The sequence below is a fragment of the Myotis nattereri genome (genome assembly GCF_964212035.1).
Source record: "Myotis nattereri genome assembly, chromosome: 10".
Classification (NCBI taxonomy): Eukaryota; Metazoa; Chordata; class Mammalia; order Chiroptera; family Vespertilionidae; genus Myotis; species Myotis nattereri.
Genome location: NC_138085.1, coordinates 70856470 through 70875224, shown reverse-complemented (window position 1 = coordinate 70875224; position 18755 = coordinate 70856470). Strand labels below are relative to the sequence as shown.

Below are 18755 nucleotides of genomic sequence, written 5' to 3'. Positions count from 1 at the left end.
TTCTCATTTCATTAGGGAGAAAATTCCCAGGTAAAATATGTTAGAAAATCAACTAACATTTTCACTAAAGTATTAATTGTGAGACATAAATATTCCCTTCCACCCTCTGCACCTGGCTGCCTCTGTCCTGAGATTTATCAGAAGCTACTCACTCAGAGTTGGCTGAATCAAGAAATGATAAGTAAACTTCACAAACCCTAAACGCACTCCACCCCTTCTGTCTGGTTTTGGGATGGGAGGCTGAGCAGATGCACCTTGGTGGAAGAATCACTCAACTATGCTGAAGATGACATCTAAAGAGAGAAAGACAATCAAGCGCACCATCTGGGCCCACACACAGCATGGGCTCCCAGGTGGCTGCTGGTGCTGTTCACGCCGGGCTGCCTGGGGCGGAGAAGGTCAGCCAAGGGTGAAGAATGCCTGGGTATGAGCTGAGACCTCAGTGCCTGAAGCCTTCCCACCATTTGTAACCCACTCTGGACAGTCTAACTTTCCTCAAAAAGTCCCAATGCCACCCTCTGGACCTTTAGCCACCCCACATCACTCACGGTTTGCTAAGCAAGCCCCAGGCTTTTTCTCCATCCAATTGAATGAAAAGATGCAACCAGGCCCGGGCTCTCAACTTCGTTTTTACACTTTAGTTCTAATGAAAGCCCCTGCTTCTTAGGTTCTCTCATCTAAAACTGGGATAATGAGCTACTGTATGGGTTATGCTGAGGAGTGTGAGATACCTCATCTAGAGTACTTAGTGCACTTTGGTTCCTGGCCAGACCTGGATGTGGGTCAGCACTGACTGATGGTGGCGCTGCTGTGTTAGTTAGTGCTGTGTCCATATCCCCTCCTCACCACCGTCCCCACTGTCTCTGCTCTAGGATCACCTTTTCTTGCTCTGTCAAGTTTCACCGGCAAGGCCCCACTCACACTGTGCTACATCCAAGGCTTCTGGGACTCTCCCAGGGAGAGCGGTCTCTTCTTCCACACAGTATGTGACATTGCTTCTATCTTCTAGGGAAGGCCACGTATACTAGTATTTGATGTCACAGCAGTCTTGGCAAACGTTCCTGGACAACGCCTGCATTATTTAGGGTCATACCATGGCCAGATTCACTCACGTTCTGCCCTCCAGGTCACAGGTGAGTGCTGTGACACCGCTGGCCTCCCTGGCATTTGGGATGTCCAAAGTCTCTCATGTCAAGTGCCAAGCTTCAGCTGGGATTTGACCTGGTATGTTTTCATGTTAGCCATCCCCTTTAGAATCTGCAGGCTACCTTAGCAAGGCCTTCCTGTTGGGGTGGGTGGAAAGAGTTTTCTTCTTGTATATGGTGGTCAAGAGTGTATCTCAGAAACTCTTGCCTCCATTTCTGAAATGCTTAATCGCATCCTAGTGGCTTGGCCCTTCCCAGGCCCTTAAAAAGAGCCATTACTAGTTATCAAATCTTCCTATGTACCAATCACTATGATAAACACAAAATATACAATCTCTTATTTACTCCACATGACATCTCTATGAGATAGACACTATTATCACTATTTTACAGATAAGTTGAGATGAAGAGTAGCAAAGGATGGCCAAGTTCAGACTGCTGGTAAACTGCCTAATGGAGACCTGAGCCTAGAACATCGACTCCAGAGCCAGAGTTCCTAACCAATATGACACGTAGTTTGCCAGGTACCTCTGAAGTTTTTGTTACCTCATGAACTATTTATACAAGGAAACCCACAAATGTTGCAAAAGAAAAGAATAACTGTTCTGAGATAGGCGCTATTCTTTGAAATAAGCAATAATGTCCTCATAAGATATTTTATCTTATTTATTTGAAAACTAGAGGCCCAGGGGGAAGGCGGGGGGTGGGGGGGGGGGGTGGGGGGAGGGTCCCTCAGTCCGGCCTGCCCCCTCTCACAGTCTGGGAGCCCTCAGGGGTGGGAGGCGACCTGGCGATCAGGGGAAGGCGATGCCCCATCACACTTCTGCTGCTGCCACTGCTGGCAGCACAAGCCTCGGCCAGCCCTGGTTACCTGAGCCTCAGGCGACCCTGGGGGGCTGGGCAGCCACCATCCGAGGCTTGCCTGCACCTCGGGCCGGCCCTGGGCAGCTGGGGGGATGATGGGACCGAGGGACTCCAGAGGCAGGCACGTGGCAAGGCCGGGCCCGCCTGGAGGCGAGCCCGGCTTTGCCGCGTGCCTGCCGCCCCAGCGGGGCTGAGGGGACTGGGTGCCACTATCTGGTGACTGTGGGTGCCGCCATCTTTGAGGGCATGGCAGTCAATTAGCATATTCCCTCCTTATTGGCTATGGACACCACCATCTTTGAGGGCGGGGCAGTCAATTAGCATATTCCCTCCTTATTGGCTTGGGCGTCGCCATCTTTGAGGGCAGGGCAGTCAATTAGCATATTCCCTCCTTATTGGCTGTGGTCACTCCATCTTTGCGACGGCATGAGGGTCAATTAACATATTCCCTTTTTATTAGATAGGATTTAAATCTCTGGTGATGGATAGGACTGATCAAGTTCTATAATTTTTAATAAATGTTCTGGTCTAAGGTGAAAAATAAAGAAAACACCCAACTCAGTAAGTAGTTGAGTCTCATGCAGAATGTTGGGGAGTCAGCCTGCTCCTGTTTAGGGCTCTTGGTCTTGTTTGTCTCCACGTAAGAAGAAAAGTCTCCAGTAGACGGCCCCCAGGAAGCAATCGGGCTGACAGCAAATTCTTCCCAGGGCTCCAGGGGAACTGTTTCAATCTTGAGTTTGCTCAAGCGTCAGGCAAGCTGATTGTTCACTAGTTCCACTCGAATGTGGATTTACTCTGCCCGTGGGTACCCACCTTTCTGTGCAGCTTCTCAGCTTCATCTCCACAAAATAAACTGCATGAGGCTGAGAGGCGGCGCCGGTGCCATCTCCCACTTGGAATCACCTGCTTGTTCACTTCCCTGATCTTGCCCCTCAGTGATGCTTCGCTCCATTGTAATTAGTTGTCACACGTTCTCCTTTTCTACCAGACAAGCTCTGTGAGGACCAGCAATTCCCCACTGTGTGCACTCACAGACAATTAATAAATGTTGGGGGACTGATAAACAAATGGTTCTGGCATAGGTCTTTTTCAACTAAGGGATAAACAATGAGGAATATCCTAGGTATATGTGGGAGCATGGATGACCCACACAGAATTTAAAAGGAGCCCTTCCCCTGTGGTTATCTGTACGTATATTAACTGGGACTGGTGTCTCCCTGGATCAGCAAATCAGGGTTTGTTCTGTGTCCGGTTCCCATCCCATGAAGAAGGGACTGTTTGGGCTGGCCCCGTGCTCCTCTGCACCCTAATTCCAGGCTTCACCCCTCGAATTTCACCGGCGCTATGCCATTCAGCTGCCAGATTGTTCCAAACAGCAGGGTTCCTGGCAGGTGAGCTCCCTCTCAGTGAGGAACGTAGGCAATTAGCCCAGAAATTCTCCTCCCTTTTCCCTGGGCGCTTTCTTGTGGTGAGTTAGGTCAAGTCATGGTATTTCATTAGGATAATAAAAGGGAGAAAGTCAAACTCTTAGAATGTGAAAGTCGCTCACGTAATAAAAGCTGACTGGTAATTTATGGCTGTTCCACCTGAGGGTGACTTCGGGATCAATACACACTCTAGTTGGACTTCCAGAGACTCAATTCATAGAAGCTCTCAGTGGATCATTAGTGAGCTGTGCCAGCCAGCTCACCTCCCAGAAGGCAGCCAGCGACACCCGGCTCATCCCCAGACTGAAAACATCCTGAGCGGAGGGCTGGTTGGGTGGTCTCACTGCCTTCTCACCTCCTTTTCCATCTCAGAGAGAACTTTACCTAACACAGAGTTCGTGCAGCGTGGCCCTTGGGTGGTGCCCATGTCTTTGCAGACTTTGTCCAAATGCTTCCTCATCCATGTGAGGAAGAAGATGTGCATTTCAACACCTTTCTTATATCCAGGGCACTCAGTACCCACGGTCTGAAAACTGGCCAGATTTGAAGCCATGAGTTGTGGCTTTCCCGGCTTAGTTCAGATGACCTTGGCTCTCTGCAGTCCACGAACCCTTCCTGATGGGAAAGGGTCTGCATAGCCAAGAGCAAGCCTTCTGGGCCCCAGGTGCAGAGTTTGCATGCTGTCTTGACCTTGGCTAGCCAGTCGTCTCCCATCAGGGTTCTAGCCCCTGCGTAGCCGCTGGCCTTTGGGCAGCAGGAAGTACAAAGGGCACACATTACCCAGGGCTTCTTACAAAAGGCTCACCCCTGCACACAATGGATACCTTTTCCAAAAGCCCTGTACTAAATGTGTTTTTGTCAGTTACTTCATGTTAAGATTCTGCTCTTTGGGCATCTTCCCCTGTATATGATTCTGTGGTGGGCGTCAGGTGCTGCGGAAATACAGAGGTGATTCATTGATTCTTATCCCCAAAGACTAGCAATCTTAGGGCAGATGTGACAGGAGCACAAATAGCTAGGAACTGCGGTAAAACGTAAGCACCATAATGGTGGCGAAAATAAAAGCCTGCAGACATTTAGAGAAGTCATTTCTAGGTGGATGAGATGAATTAATTATACTTAATTTATGTGCTCTATAGTATAGGTGCTTGTACATGAGGTTTGCTTAAAGAGGGTGGTAGGAAGCCCACTTACTCTGGGTTTTTCTAAGAATAGTGTTCTTCTAAATCCACTCCCTGTGCACCCCTGTCACTGGGCCTGGAACCAACAGGCTGCCAGGAGCGCAGAAAGACAAAGAGAAGTGGAGAAGGATGGCCATATAGGGAGGGAGGCTCCCGGAGGCCATGCTGTCAGGGCTGAGCAGCAGTCTCCCCGGATGCTCCTTGTTGGGGAGACTCTCCAGAGCCTCAGGAAACTGATGGACCTGCAGGCTGATCTCGCAGGCAGTCTTAAATCGATACCCCTGATTGGCAAAACTGGTCCCCATGCTATCAGGAGTGGTGACAGCTTTCAGACGGGGCATAAACTGATTGTTAAAGACCCCTCAGCATTATTCACCAGGGCGGGAGAATTCGTTTCAGTATCCGGGAAAAACAGCCATTTGGATAATTGCATTCTGTTTCCCTGTGTCTCCTCTAACGCATTAGCGGGAGATAATACTCCACATTCCAAGTCCAGAACCATCCCACAGAGCTGCCATTAAACAGCTGTCACCTTCCTCCCCATAACTGGATGCATTTCTCGGCAGGAAGAATGACTCCCTGTGTGTGTGCGTGCGCGCGTAGGCCGCATCAATCCTGGCACGCAGGAAATGTATCACCGGAGTGAGAGGCAATGCATTACAGCGAGAAAAACATTGGACTAGTGGTCAGGAGACCGGGGTTCTGGACTGGGCTCAGCTGTGACTTTTGGTGTGACCTTGGGTAAGTCATTGAATTTCACTGGTGCCTGGGTTTCCTAAGCTGTAATGTGAGGAGACTAGGCTAGGTGATTCCTCTGGGGTCTGCAGTTGGATGGCACCATGTGGTGTCCTTATGAGCAGAGCAGGAGGTCTCCATGACTCTTGCTTTGGGCTGGAAAGTCTTAAAACAGATTGGCCACACAATCCTCGGAGACTATGCCCTGTCCACGGCCACCAACCCCAAAGAGTGAGGTTGTGAAGGCACGGGGCCCGGTTCTTCTTTGCTCCTCGTTGATCTAAGCTACGAAGACAGGTTGCCATTGAAAAAAATTATATTTGGCTCATTCTTTCCTCACTTCATTGTTTTTCATGATCCATATCAGACCTCTGACCCCACTAAAGTAATGGGAAATTAGAGAATAAAATGATGAAGGAAAGGATGAAAGGGGAGAGGGAGGGATGGATGGGGAGGAGAAGAATTAGAAGAGAATGGGGGGGGGGGGGAGACTCCTGGAGAAGGAGCTATTGGAAGGAGGCCAATGCAGAATGACAGGAGGTTATGGAAATACGTGCTGGAGGTTTAAGAAATTCATGTCCCCTCTTCTTTCTTTCCTTATCCCCTTCCTTGCCTCCCTTTTTCCTTCCTTTCCCCCTTTCCTTCCTTCCTTATTTCTTTCCCTCCCTCCCTCTCTCACTCCCTCCCTCTCTCTCTCCCTGCCTTCCAATAAACACTTATTAGCACCCAATCATCTGACACACAATATTGTACATCACAATTCTATATGCTAAAGATGGGTAAGTTGTGGTGCTAAACATGAATAAAATTTGAATAAAACATGACCGATCCTTGAATGCAAGGAGGCGAGTGTCTGATGTGCGATGAGGTGTGGAAAGACTAATAGGAGGGGTGTGTACACAGCAAAGGGAATGGGTCAATTCTACTGGGAGAAGGAAGGAGTGTTAGGAGGCCTCATGGAACTGGATGGTCTCATGAGATGAGAGAATTTCTGTGTTCTTCTATTATGCAGCGCCCTCTCGATAGCTTTGCAGAATGATCTTCCTTTACTCAGGAAATACTTCCATATTTCCACAGTGCTGTGAAACACCTTTACCTGTATTCGCCGCACTGTGCTGTAATCACCGCCTTCCATGTCTGTCTTACTCACTAGACTTAGCGCTTTAAGACCAGGAGACTTAGCTTAGTTTCCTTCGTATTTATATTGTCTAGGACCTACCTACCACAGTGCCAGCAAACAGGAGATGAAACTCCCTCCCCCCCAAGCAAACAAAACCCTCTTCTCCCACTTCCTTTCCCTTCCCTTCCCTTCTGTTTCTTTTGCACCCGCCTCTTCTTCTCGCCCAGGTCCCCAGTAGAAGTGGGTTAGCCTCAGTTTCTCTTTCACACTGGCTGTCTAGAATGTTTTTCTCAGAGCGTGGGGCTGCAGGGCTCTCTTCCCAGGCAGAGCCTGGTGTGCTACTAACAAGTCAGTGGCTCACAGGAATGCCTCTCCTCTGGGAGTACACAGCACACTCTGGCTTTCTTCTTCCTGGGGGGCCTTCATCCATTGCTGCTGGGCTGTTTCTTAGAAAAGAACATATCCAGGCAACTGGAGGCGTGGCCTTTTCCACCAAGGGGTGCCTCTTTGAGCTCACACCACTAAGCCCCAAAGAGGTTGGGCTCTTGACTTGAAAGTGAAGGTGGAAGTCATCTGGCCTTGACTCACACCCTCATGAATCGGTCACCTCTACCAGGATGTGTATTCTAGGTCTATGAGCTCATGGACTACCACCACCTCTGGATCTAAGATGCAGTTCTACATGGTTGTCTAGATTGTAGTTGGCTTGGCCTACATACAGGTTACTCAGTCTATATTTTTCTGAGGGAATGGGGTCTTTTCATCTTTGTACACAAGTCCAGGGACCTCAGTGAAGGACACATTTAAAATAATTAAAGTTAATAATTCTTCATCATTTCCACCTCTGAAAGCAGGATTCTTGGAAAGCTGGTACAATCGGAGTCAACAACTCAGACTCAGGCATCTCTTCAGAAAAGTTATTAAGAAGGGTATGGTGGACACCAGTTGCAATCTCTTTGTGAAGAGCATCAGGAGACTATAATACTTTAGCTGGAAACTGAGGTAACTCTGGCAAGATTTGGGACTCTCTTATATATGGGACCTTCTTCTTCCTCTTCCTCTCATTTTGGGAGTGATATTATGAAACTCTAATGGTGCCACTGAAATAAGTCTAAGTTCTTAAATATGTCACCCAATCTCATAATCCCTCATTATTATGGGCTATAAAGAGAATCAAAATGGGAAAAATCTAAACATTACTGAGTTAGTGTTCTACATTGAACTGGAGACTTTCATGATCACAGACTGATTAAAGGGAGGCTTTCTCTCCATATACATATGTCTCAGATAGCTTCCCAACTTCCATCACAGACCAGGAAAAAAATGCCCAGCTTGGGTAACAATAATACCCAGGAGGGCTGACAGGCTTTGGTTTCAGGAATGTCTCCCCATGGCCTCCTGGGAAAGGAAATGGTGCAGCTAGAACAGGGGTGGGCAAACTTTTTGACTTGAGGGCCACAATGGGTTCTTAAACTGGACCGGAGGGCCGGAACAAAAGCATGGATGGAGTGTTTGTGTGAACTAATATAAATTCAAAGTAAACATCATTACATAAAAGGGTACGGTCTTTTTTTTTTTTTTAGTTTTATTCATTTCAAACGGGCCGGATCCGGCCTGCGGGCCGTAGTTTGCCCACGGCTGGACTAGAAGCATGGAGGCATCTCTGAGATGAGGGCAGGGCTTGAGATGGAGAAGGGCCAGCTAAGGAGTTCAGCTCGCCACGGGCTTCATGTCCATGCTCAGGAAAGCTGGGAGCCCTAACACGTTTGCACTAAGAGGAAACTGTGCTGACAGAAATCCTGCCAGTTCTCTCTGAGGGACACACTGTCCTTGAGGAAAGAGCCAACCATCATCTTTACATGTGTCCTAGTTTTCATTGTCAAAGAAACTGAAGCCCTACTCAGGCATCCCTGCCACTCTCTTCCTCAGAATATGGACGGTGGAGAGCTGGGGCTCAGGGCAGTGGTTAGATGATTAGAGAAGGTGAGCCTGTGAGGAGCCCTGTTAGGAGAGTGAGGTCTGTGCATTTCCTATGGGGGGCTTGGCCTGGTGGGATGGGGGAAGGAGGGAAAGACCAGAAAGATTGAGGGGACTTGCAGCAAAATGACATGCGTCCCTGGGTGAGCTCTGGGCTCTTCAATAGATCAGGCTAGTAGAGGGGGCAGCCAAGAGTTTGTGGATAGACAGCACAAAATTAAGTTCTTAAATATGCCACCCAATCTCATAATCCTCATTATTATGGGCTATAAGCAGAATGATGAAGAATTACTAATTTTAAATCTTCCCAACCAGAATCTGATGGTTCAGAATTCTTTCCTTTCCGTTCTCCTTCCCATTCCTCTTGGGGGTGAGAAACATGGGAGGCTTCTGTGCCACCTGATAAGAGCTATCCATTCTGGCCTCTGCAGAACCACTCCCTCTTGGTGTCTGGTCATCAGGCAAACCCTGTGAGTCCTGTCTGCAGGTCATCTAGTCCATACATATCGCTCCCACTCCATCCACAAGTCCTCCGCAGGTCTGCCCACACCATCTAGGCCACCTCTGGGCCCCTGCCAGGAAGACACTGAGACTCAACACTGGAGACACTCTCATGCTGCGATGTAGGGAGAGGCTGGTCATGAGAGGCTGGTCACAAACATTTGAGAAGGGAAATGATGGGTATGCCTTTATTTATTTACCACACAGCATAAATGACTGCTATCACTCTGTGAATTGAGTCAACGCTTTGGCATTACATACAGCCACAGGTTGGGGTGGAGAGAGAAATGGACAAAGGGGCCATGCTAGGGGGAAGATGGCAGTGAACGGAGGATAGCCCTCTAACGTTAGTATGCATACATATTAGGGAGAGAGCATGTGAAAGCCAGCACGTAAGAGTTTGTGTCTGTGCACTAGCAACAAAGAGAGACGGTACGATAAAATGCAAATAGAGACCATCTCTCCTTATAATTTTCTGCTTTCTGTTCTAATCCAAATAATGTAATCCTAGGAATGTCTCCCCCCAGCTTTATACACTCAGAGCCCAAATCCACAGGCAGAGGCTTTAGGCTCCTCACAGTCTCCTTGATCTTGGGGAGTGGAGTGTAGGGAATGAGTCCCAGGCCTCCCAACCAAAGTGACCCTCTCTGGAGTGACCTACTGCTGTTCCCACCTGGGACAACTTGTTCACCTGCCCTGCTGTGGGCTTCTGAACCATTCACCTCCACAGAGGCTGCCTCAGCATTGGTGAGCTGATTAGAGCCAATGTTTTCATTATATTCAGATTTCATAGATGACTGAAAGGATCAGCTTATAAAAGCAAAAGAAAGTTGAGGCATTCAACCTCTCTGGGCCTTTTAAGACAACAGACTATTATGTTCATGTGAATTTCCAGGAAGAAGCCTCTAATTAAAGCTTATTGCCTCTCAGCTGCCATTGGCCCGCGATGTGGCTCGTCCTTCCTGTTCATTAGAGCAAAAAGGCATCCTAGTGAGGAGGTAGCCTCATGGAGCCCATGCCCACCTTCCGGCCCAGGCCCCCTGTGAGCTGGGGAGGATCCCAGTGCTGCCATGATAGCCCCATCACCCCCCCTACGCGTGACTTGGGATTCAGACAGGATATTACATGCCTGTTCTTGAAGGAAATGATAAGACCCTGGTCTACCAGTTGTATGAATGATTAATGAGGGATAATTAGTCAATGTTTGTTAAGCATTTTATAGACACAAAATGCTGGCTAAGAGCTAAATGAAATAGCAGAAGCAGCAACATCCAAAAGACTGTACACCTACCCAAATGCTACACAGAGAATCCCAGAATGTTGGGTGGAGGGAAGGAGGGATCACCGAGCAATTGCCCTGTGGTTTCCAAGCTGTGATTTCAGGGCCTTCTGGGCAGGTGCCCTGCAACTGCCTCCCAGTGTTGCCTCCCCAACACATCACAGCTGGGAAGGCAAACTAAAGGTCCACAAAACCGTGTTTGCAGCATAAGTTGAAGGCAAATAATGCCCCTAACTTCAAAATAACCATTAGTAAAGGGGAAAAAAGCATTGTATCCCATCCTCCCAGCCTATGCCATCAGCCAGCAAGCAGCTTCCTCAGCCCTTGTGCTTGGCCCTCCACTCTGGAGGATGTCGGTGTTTGGGTCCCACAGCTCCAGATGTGGGGAGGTCTGTCCAGGGGTCTGGGCAGAGCAGAACTAAAATGTCTCCCAGCTCTTCAGATACAAGTTTAGTACCTCTCCTGATATCTCTCTTTTTTTAAAAAAAAAATATATTTTATTGATTTTTACAGAGAGGAAGGGAGAGGAATAGAGAGTTAGAAACATCGATGAGAGAAACATTGATCAGCTGCCTCCTGCACACCTCCTACTGGGTATATGCCCGCAACCAAGGTACACATCCTTGACTGGAATCACACCTGGGACCCTTGAGTCTGCAGGCCGACGCTCTATCCACTGAGCCAAACCAGTTAGAGCTCCTGGTGTCTCTCTTCAAGCAAAACAAAACAAAATAGGAAAACCAAACCAAACCAACTCTGAGATCAATTCTGTCCTCAGGAAAATTTAAGAAGCTGTAGGCCAACGCACAGGGGACTTTAAAATCTAATATTTGCTTAGTCTGACCCTAACCTTGACCTCAGTTTTAGGAACTGAACCCTTCTCTGCCTGATTTGGTGGGTTAAGCCCCAATGCTGGTCTCTGGTGTCACTTTGGGACTCTGCCTACCATCCACTCACCTGTCACTTGCAGTGAGAGGATACCTGTCCTCTGGCTCAGCTTCCTGGCAGGCGCTCCCAGGCCTGGCTCCTTCCCTCACCCATGTCCCTCTGTCTTCCTGGAGCGGTGCTTCCCCAGCATCTCCTTTGATGTGTCCCAAATGGCAGAGAGGGGTGAAGTCACCTCCCAGAATCTGTGGATCACTATGAGCAGACAGTGTCTTTAAAGCCCACACTTTATCTTAAAATTTGTGTGTAGTTTGCATTAAAGTGCAATATATAGCCATGCTGGTTTTCATATAAAAATGTCCCTCCACTCCAATCTTCCGGTAAAACCAAAGCTCTGTGGACTCTGGGTTTTCACATTCCCAGAACACCACTACTTATCCTCAAGGTCTAAGAATCACTGGCCCCACTTGATCCTAACCCACTGGTTGGATCCTGGCCCCTCTTAACTTGCCCACAGCCAATGCCTTTGGCCAATTCCTGTGTGGCTGAAGTGTTGGAGGCAGCCTGGTCTCAGACCTGTGGGGCAGAGCACGGACAGCAGACTTTCCTTCCCTCCTCCAGCAAACATCCTTAAGCCTCACCAAGCCTCCTGAGTTGAGCAATTTACTGCTAACTCAGTGTTTCTTGATGACTCATATCAACTGCTTGAACCATGGTCAGTTAAGTCACAAAGCCACTGGGTGACTCAAGAAGGGGCAGAACTAACCCTGGCTGATTTCCCACTAGGATGCAGACCCCATGTCACACTATCACACTTAACTCACACGGACCAGGATGGGTACCACTGTCTTCATTTCATCCATGAATTATTTAATACTATAGGATGTAATGGACACGTAGCACGAAAGCAACTGAGGTAGGATTTAAACCCATGCTTTTCTTACAAAAATCCTGTTCTCCTTCCACTGTCCATCTGCTGCATCTTTTTGCCCATTTCACTCATTAAGGCCTCCATCAAAGAATGACAGACACAGAGACAGGAGGTGAGGTTGGGATGTATGAATTCTGCCATCAGCTTCAGAAACATGAAGAGGGTGTGGGAGAGGTAGTGGACTGAAACCAATGTCTAAACTGACATGTCTCTTATCATCTATGGAAAGAATTTATCTTGGTCCACCTTGCTCTTCTCATAGCCATAGATTTGACGGAATGGTTGTAAGAGGGGCCTTAGAGATCTACAGAGGGAACACAGTTTCACCAAGCCCCTCATTTATCACCAGCGAGAGTTCTGGTCTTATTAATAACTGGGGTTTAATCTTCTACATTCAAAGAGACTCCCATTACCCAAAACAATAATTTTTAAAATTACCCTGCAGTGTGTCAATCGCATATTGAATACTAAGAGTTACTTAAAGCTAATAAATGCTTTTAGAAATTATTTGAACATTTGATGAATTAAAAGTTATGAAATATTTATAAGCAGTAACAACACCATTTAGCACCATTAATAAAATAAATACATTAGAGAGAATGAAATTCATTACTATTTTACCATTAGACATTGATGTCAATGACTGAATATTGCTCCAAATTACTTGTAAAATAGACCAATTATTTCAGTGTGATTAATCTTTTCAATTATTTCTTTTATGTAGTTGTAATTTGAAAGTAATTTTCTCGTGGGAGTACAATGACCTCAGCACACTAGGTCCTTATTTATTTATATTTAAAAACCTTGGTGTCTGCCCCCCATTTCTGGGTGATTTCCAGTGGCCAGATATTTAAAATAGTTGCCCAAGCAATCATTATTGTTCCTAAGCACTTTTTTATTGGCTTTATTAGTGATTATGAATAAGCCCTCCCAAAATTAGAGACTCTCTGCCACCAGCAGTAACATTAGCAGAAAAAGGAGGGACTAGCAAAATCCTTTCCTTGTTCCACCAGCTATGGCCCTGCTGTGTTAGACCCTGAGCTCAGCCTGAGGAAGGCCCCGTGGTAAGCAGGTTGAAGGACTTCTAGGCTCTTCCCTGGCCTCCAACCATCCCCACAGGATTAAACAGTCCTATTCCTTTTCATTACATAATGAATTTTGTGTACCCTGCCACAAAAGAAAAATGACTTTATTAGAGATAAAAGCATAGATTGTAGGGAGTAGGGAAGAGAACTCTGCAGCTGCCTTCAAAGTCAGAAAGTGGATCCGGGCTGTTAGGCTCTGTTGGGAAGGTGGTAACCTTTCCCTGGCCCATCGGCTCGGACAGAGCCCAGACAGAAAGTGAGATGTGGGAGTGAGCCTGCAAGCACACCTGGGTAGTTGTGCAGGATTAGTCATCCCTGGTTCCAGAGTGAGGGCATTCAGCTCAGTCAGGGCCACAGGACAGAGAGGGCAACAGTATTGATTGTATCAAGCTCTGTGCCAGGGGTTCTACACACAATATCAGTTTCAATTCCCCAACAAACCTATAATTATGTATTATTAGCCCCATCTACTGATGAAAAAATTGAAACTCATAGACTTTAAAAAACTCTTCTAAGCTCAAGAGGGTGGTCAGTGATGGAGCTGGGATTCCACCCTCATTCTGTCTTATTCCAAAGCCTCAATCTCTCTCCTACCCTGTAACAGGAATATCTTCCCTAAGTGCAGACCAGGAGAAAAGAACTGGTAGTTTTTAGTAGTTTGAGTGCAGAGATTAAAAAAGAAGACACAGTCTTTGATTCCAGGAACTTAGCATCTATTGAGTGAAGCACATAAATAACTCTGGTAAGAAGTAAACTGTTCTAAAATAGAAATGCCTTACACATCCACACTGACCCCTTCACACCCCTTGGTGACCACAAGAGTCCAAGCCAGAGAAGGAGTGCAGAGAACATCTGCTTCCCCATGGAGCCCATCTGTTCTTGGACCTGGAGCCTCTGATGGGAGGTAGCTGGACCATTAGGATCTTCCTAAGTTTCCTGACCAATCCACCTTCCCTAGAGAACCAGAGGCAGACTGCTTTTCTCCCTTTGCTAAGAATGTGTCCTGCCAGAGGAAACACTTTCTGGATCATTAGAGAAAGTAAGAGAGGTCAACTCTCTTGGTTTCATAAGCGTAGAGAAGCAGACAAGAAACAGGTCCTTTAAACTCTACAATAGACTCGCTGCAAATGCAACATAAACTATAGAGGAACAATTTTGTAGGTGAAAGGGAGTTGTAGGGTAAGGAAGAAAAAAAATGTGCACAACTCGGTGAGATCCTTGATCAAAGGTACAAATAATTTTTTTGCTGGAGTAATTGTGCTGAGCCTGGAGATTTGTAGGCTCATTCCCTTCTCGTGATGTTGCTCAAATAAGGTTGCCAATTCTGGGAAATGATACCCTCTCCCTGTCACATTCCTGTAAACTAGCTCCCTCTTGGCCTCTTTTGGACGGTACATAGGTCCTTGACATCTGCGAGGATTGATGATGTCCAGAGGCACTCACAAATCCCCAAGTTCGAGAGTGCGGAAACGTTTGTGCAAGCTCCTGGCTTACTCCCAAACTGCATGTTTCCTGTACATTGCCTCACATCACAGGTTAACCACCCTTTCAACTTGAACTGAATTTCAATCTATCACATTATGGTGATTTTTCTGTCCCCCATACATAAACCAGTTTTGATTAAAGAAAAAAAAAAGTACACACTTTGTAAGTTCTTGCAAAACTAGCGATGAGTGAAGAGACAGAGCACAAGGCGCTGGGAGGTCAGTTCCCCACCTAAGGGAGTCTCTTTCACACACAAGCTCCAAGAGGCATGAGATTTAACACCGGACCTCTACATGCAACAGACGGCTGTATGTTAAGGGCCTTCATGGTTGTTCATGAACAGTCTCCAGCGGTTCTCAACCTGTGGGTCGTGAACAATGAAAATACATCCTGCATATCAGATATTTACATTACGATTCATAACAGTAGCAAAATTATAGTTATGAAGTAGCAACGAAAATAATTTTATGGTTGGGGGTCACCACAACATGAGGAACTGTATTAAAGGGTCACGGCATTAGGAAGGTTGAGAACCACTGGAAGACTTTAGGTCTGTGAGTGCCACAGGTTTCCTTCTTGTCCACATGTCATTCTTGGGCTTCTAAGACCACACATTCCTTGGCACAGGTGAGAGCTCCCTCCCAGGGTACCTCTGGGCAGAGAAGACCCAGCAGGAGAATAGCAGTAATGAAATCAACTTCCTCCTGAAGATTCTCCTGTACCCATCTCTATACCCTCTGCATGTGGAAACAACAAAGAACGTTTATAGTCATGAAGCGAGGCCTTCTGAAGATCAAGGGAAGATCAACCTCATCTACAGGGTAGGGCAAAAGAAGGTTTACAGTTGTGATATGCAAAACACAGAGTTCATTTGTGTATTATTGTTTATTAATTATTGTATTATTTTCCATGCAAACAGCTGTAAACTTCCTTTTGCCCCACCCTGTGTCTACTTATGATCCATTGCATTCTGCTTACCAATCAGAATTGAGGTAATAGCTAATAAAGTGATACATATAAAATATGATTTTGAAAATAGGAATACAAAATAAAAAATTCTGTAGAGGGAGGGAGAAGTAGACATCAAAAAACTACATAGATAGAATTACGGTGATATAGTTCAGAGTTTCCTGGTTAAAAAAAAAAAAAGGCAGAAAAAAACCCAACCCAATCAATTATGCTTCAGGAGAGAGATGGCATCTCGAAATAAATTCACAGTCAGGGACTTAAGCCAAAGGAATTCAATGACACAGTGGACCATGCTCCAATGGTTTTTACAAAATAAGTGAAAAATTTGACATATAACCATTTCCCATGTTGTTTCTAAATAATAGCTTAAACCAAATCATTAAAAAATACTTAATATAAGCTTTGCCTCAGGAAAAACAAAGTATAATAATCATTATCAAGTTGGCGGGGTGAGGAGTTGGAAGAGCTGGCAGAATGTGGGTAATTACTGAAACTGGGTGGGGGGTTTCTGATGATTCGTTGCATTATTCTATTCATTTGTGTACATTTGAAATTTTCCATCATAAAAATCTAAGAAAGATGGTGAAATCATTCAGCAACCAGAGAATTGAAGCTAATATGTTATCTAATGAAGACTATATTCTGTGCGATGAAGTTTTAAGTTAGGCAGATATAATGTTATATTAGATCTTTGAAAACCAACCATCTGGGCTGTGAAGCACTTGATGTTCAGAATCAGCCCTAAGCACTGTAGACTTTTCTAGATAAACGCGCACATTCCCAGCTAATCATGGTGGCGGTTACTGACACACTTGAGACAACATGCTATATAGGAGTGAAGGAGCAAGCCAGACCCAGTTACCTTCACTGCAGTTCTTCAGGGCAAAGAAGTCCACTGCAGACAAGCTTCGGTTTCCACTTGAGATGTACTCCAGGGCCACTCGGAACGGGTTCTCTGGGCGCCCAATTCTTCCCTGCAGCACCGTCCAGCTGGTGGCATAGAAAGCGAGGGAGAAGCACAGAAAACAGTGATGAGAAGCAGGCCTAACCTGCAGAGAGGGACTGCCCTGCAGTGGCGTCAGGGCCCACACTCCAAGGGCATTGCCAACAGGAGATGGAGCCCTACATGGCTTGCAGGAGAGCAGCCCTGAGAGCAGCACATGGACATTTGTTCCTGTCTTGTCCAGCTATCTCAGAGACCCAATTTCTAAACCCACTGTGGCCACTGGTGGTCCCCCCCCCCCCAATACATTCTCTTTAGGCAGTTACAGACCTGTGAGATATTTCAGTAGCTTGTCTTACAGGAAAAGATATATATACTTGAGAAAACCTGGCAGCAGAGTGAAGGAACAGCCTTTAAACCATTTATCTGTCTATTTATAATTATCTCTGGAAAGAATGCTTCGTTTTCAGAATTTTATCTGATCCCAAAGTCTCAGAATCCTCAGGTTTGCTATGTAGTTACTTAAGGAAAGCTTGCAAGGGCTATTTATTTACTGCAGGAAAATTAAAGTGCACCGAAGCATGTATTTTGGGGTAAAAGTACCTAAGATTGACGTGGATTCTGCAAAAAGGTGCAAACAGAAAAAGACAAAAGCAGGTCAAACAGCAAGCTTTGCATCCACCTATCACCAAGGACACTGCCACGGTAGGGTAACAGAGAATCTGCTAAATGAACATTTTCACACCTCACTCAGGCGATTAACGTCTGGGAACAGCCTCTGTCACTGATTGGAACATCAAATTTGCTTCCCAACAATGATTCAGGTTCTTAAAGAAATATATAGTTATTTTGACAATTTGTGTGGAGAATGAAAATTATATGGACTAGTTCATATTTTCTTTCCTTTCAAAAAATAATTTTATTGAGGTGTAATTGACATACAAGAGTACATGTACTAAATGTATAATTTGATGGCTTCAAATGTATAAATTGATGAGTTTTGCTATATGTATGCAGTAATCTGCCCTTATCCATGGTTTTGCTTTCTGTAGTTACAGTTACCAATATGAAATGGAAAATTCCAGAAATAAACAATGCATAAGTTTTAAATTGTGTGTTGTTCTGAGTAGCTTGATGAAATCTCGCACTGGCCTGCTCTGTCCACCCAGGATGTGAATCATCCTTTTGTGAAGCGTATTCATGCTGTATACACTGCCCTCCCATTAGTCACTTGGCAGCCATCTAGGTTATCAGACCGACTGTCATGGTATCGTAGTGCTGTGCTCAAGTCACCCTTATTTTACTTAGTAACAGCCCCAAAGCCATTCAGATAACTTTTATTACACCAAATCGTTATAATTGTTCGATTTTTATTATGTTATTGCTGTTGATCTCTTACTGTGCCTAATTTATAAATTAAACCATATCATGGATAAAACAGAATATATATAAGGTTCAGTACTATCCGCGATTTCGGACATCCACTTGGAACATACACCTGCAGATAACAGGGGACTCTATACATGAACTCATCACAGTGTTTTATATGGACTGACCACTAGGTTGGGCTTAGGTATTGTAGTGCAAATGCTAAGGAATTCAGGGAAAGACTAGCTTTCTGTTTTAAAACATTTAAAGCATCCTCCCCCACAAGTGTAAGGTGATGCTTACTATGAAAAATGTTAAAAGTCCAACAATTCAGGAAAGTGGATAAAGAAAAGTCACCTAGAAGTCATTATTCAGAGATAAACCACTGTCCACACCTCAGTGAACAGCCTTTCAGCTGTAATTCTAAATAAATGAGAGCACACGGCACCTGCTCGGTGCCTGCACCTTGCCACTCAATGGCATGTCTCGGCATGTTTTATTATTATGAGACAATAAATATAGATTACAGGATCAGTTCAATGATTGCATTTTTAATGACTTGTGCACTGCTCCTCATTTTTCCTTTTTACACCACGCTGAAGCCAGCCCTGTGTACTTACTCTGTAGCCACTGCCTTGGGACACATTCCCAGAGCCTGGGCCCAGGCGCACGGACATCTAAAACTCGGAGGCATATTGTCAGTCCTCCAACAGCGAGTCAGCCATTTGGTGGCAACACTGGAACCCATGAAGTCTTTCCATCTTTGCTGACTTTCCCTGACAAAGGTGTTGCCTGAGGCAACCACTGGTCCCTCAGCAGGCCTCCAGGATGGTAGTTTGAGTCTCTGGTTCCTGCTATGT

General features: G+C 45.8%; 1 protein-coding gene across 1 annotated transcript in view; it reads right to left on the bottom strand.

The window, feature by feature from the left end:
* Positions 1–18755, bottom strand: part of LOC308525922 (ALK tyrosine kinase receptor-like) — a gene marked incomplete at both ends in the record, with an annotated part of 170439 nt that overhangs the window by 100109 nt on the left and 51575 nt on the right. The window contains one exon of the mRNA XM_081100794.1: positions 16447–16574. Within this exon, the coding sequence (XP_080956920.1) occupies positions 16447–16574 (128 nt within the window). The remainder of the gene's footprint in view (positions 1–16446; positions 16575–18755) is intronic.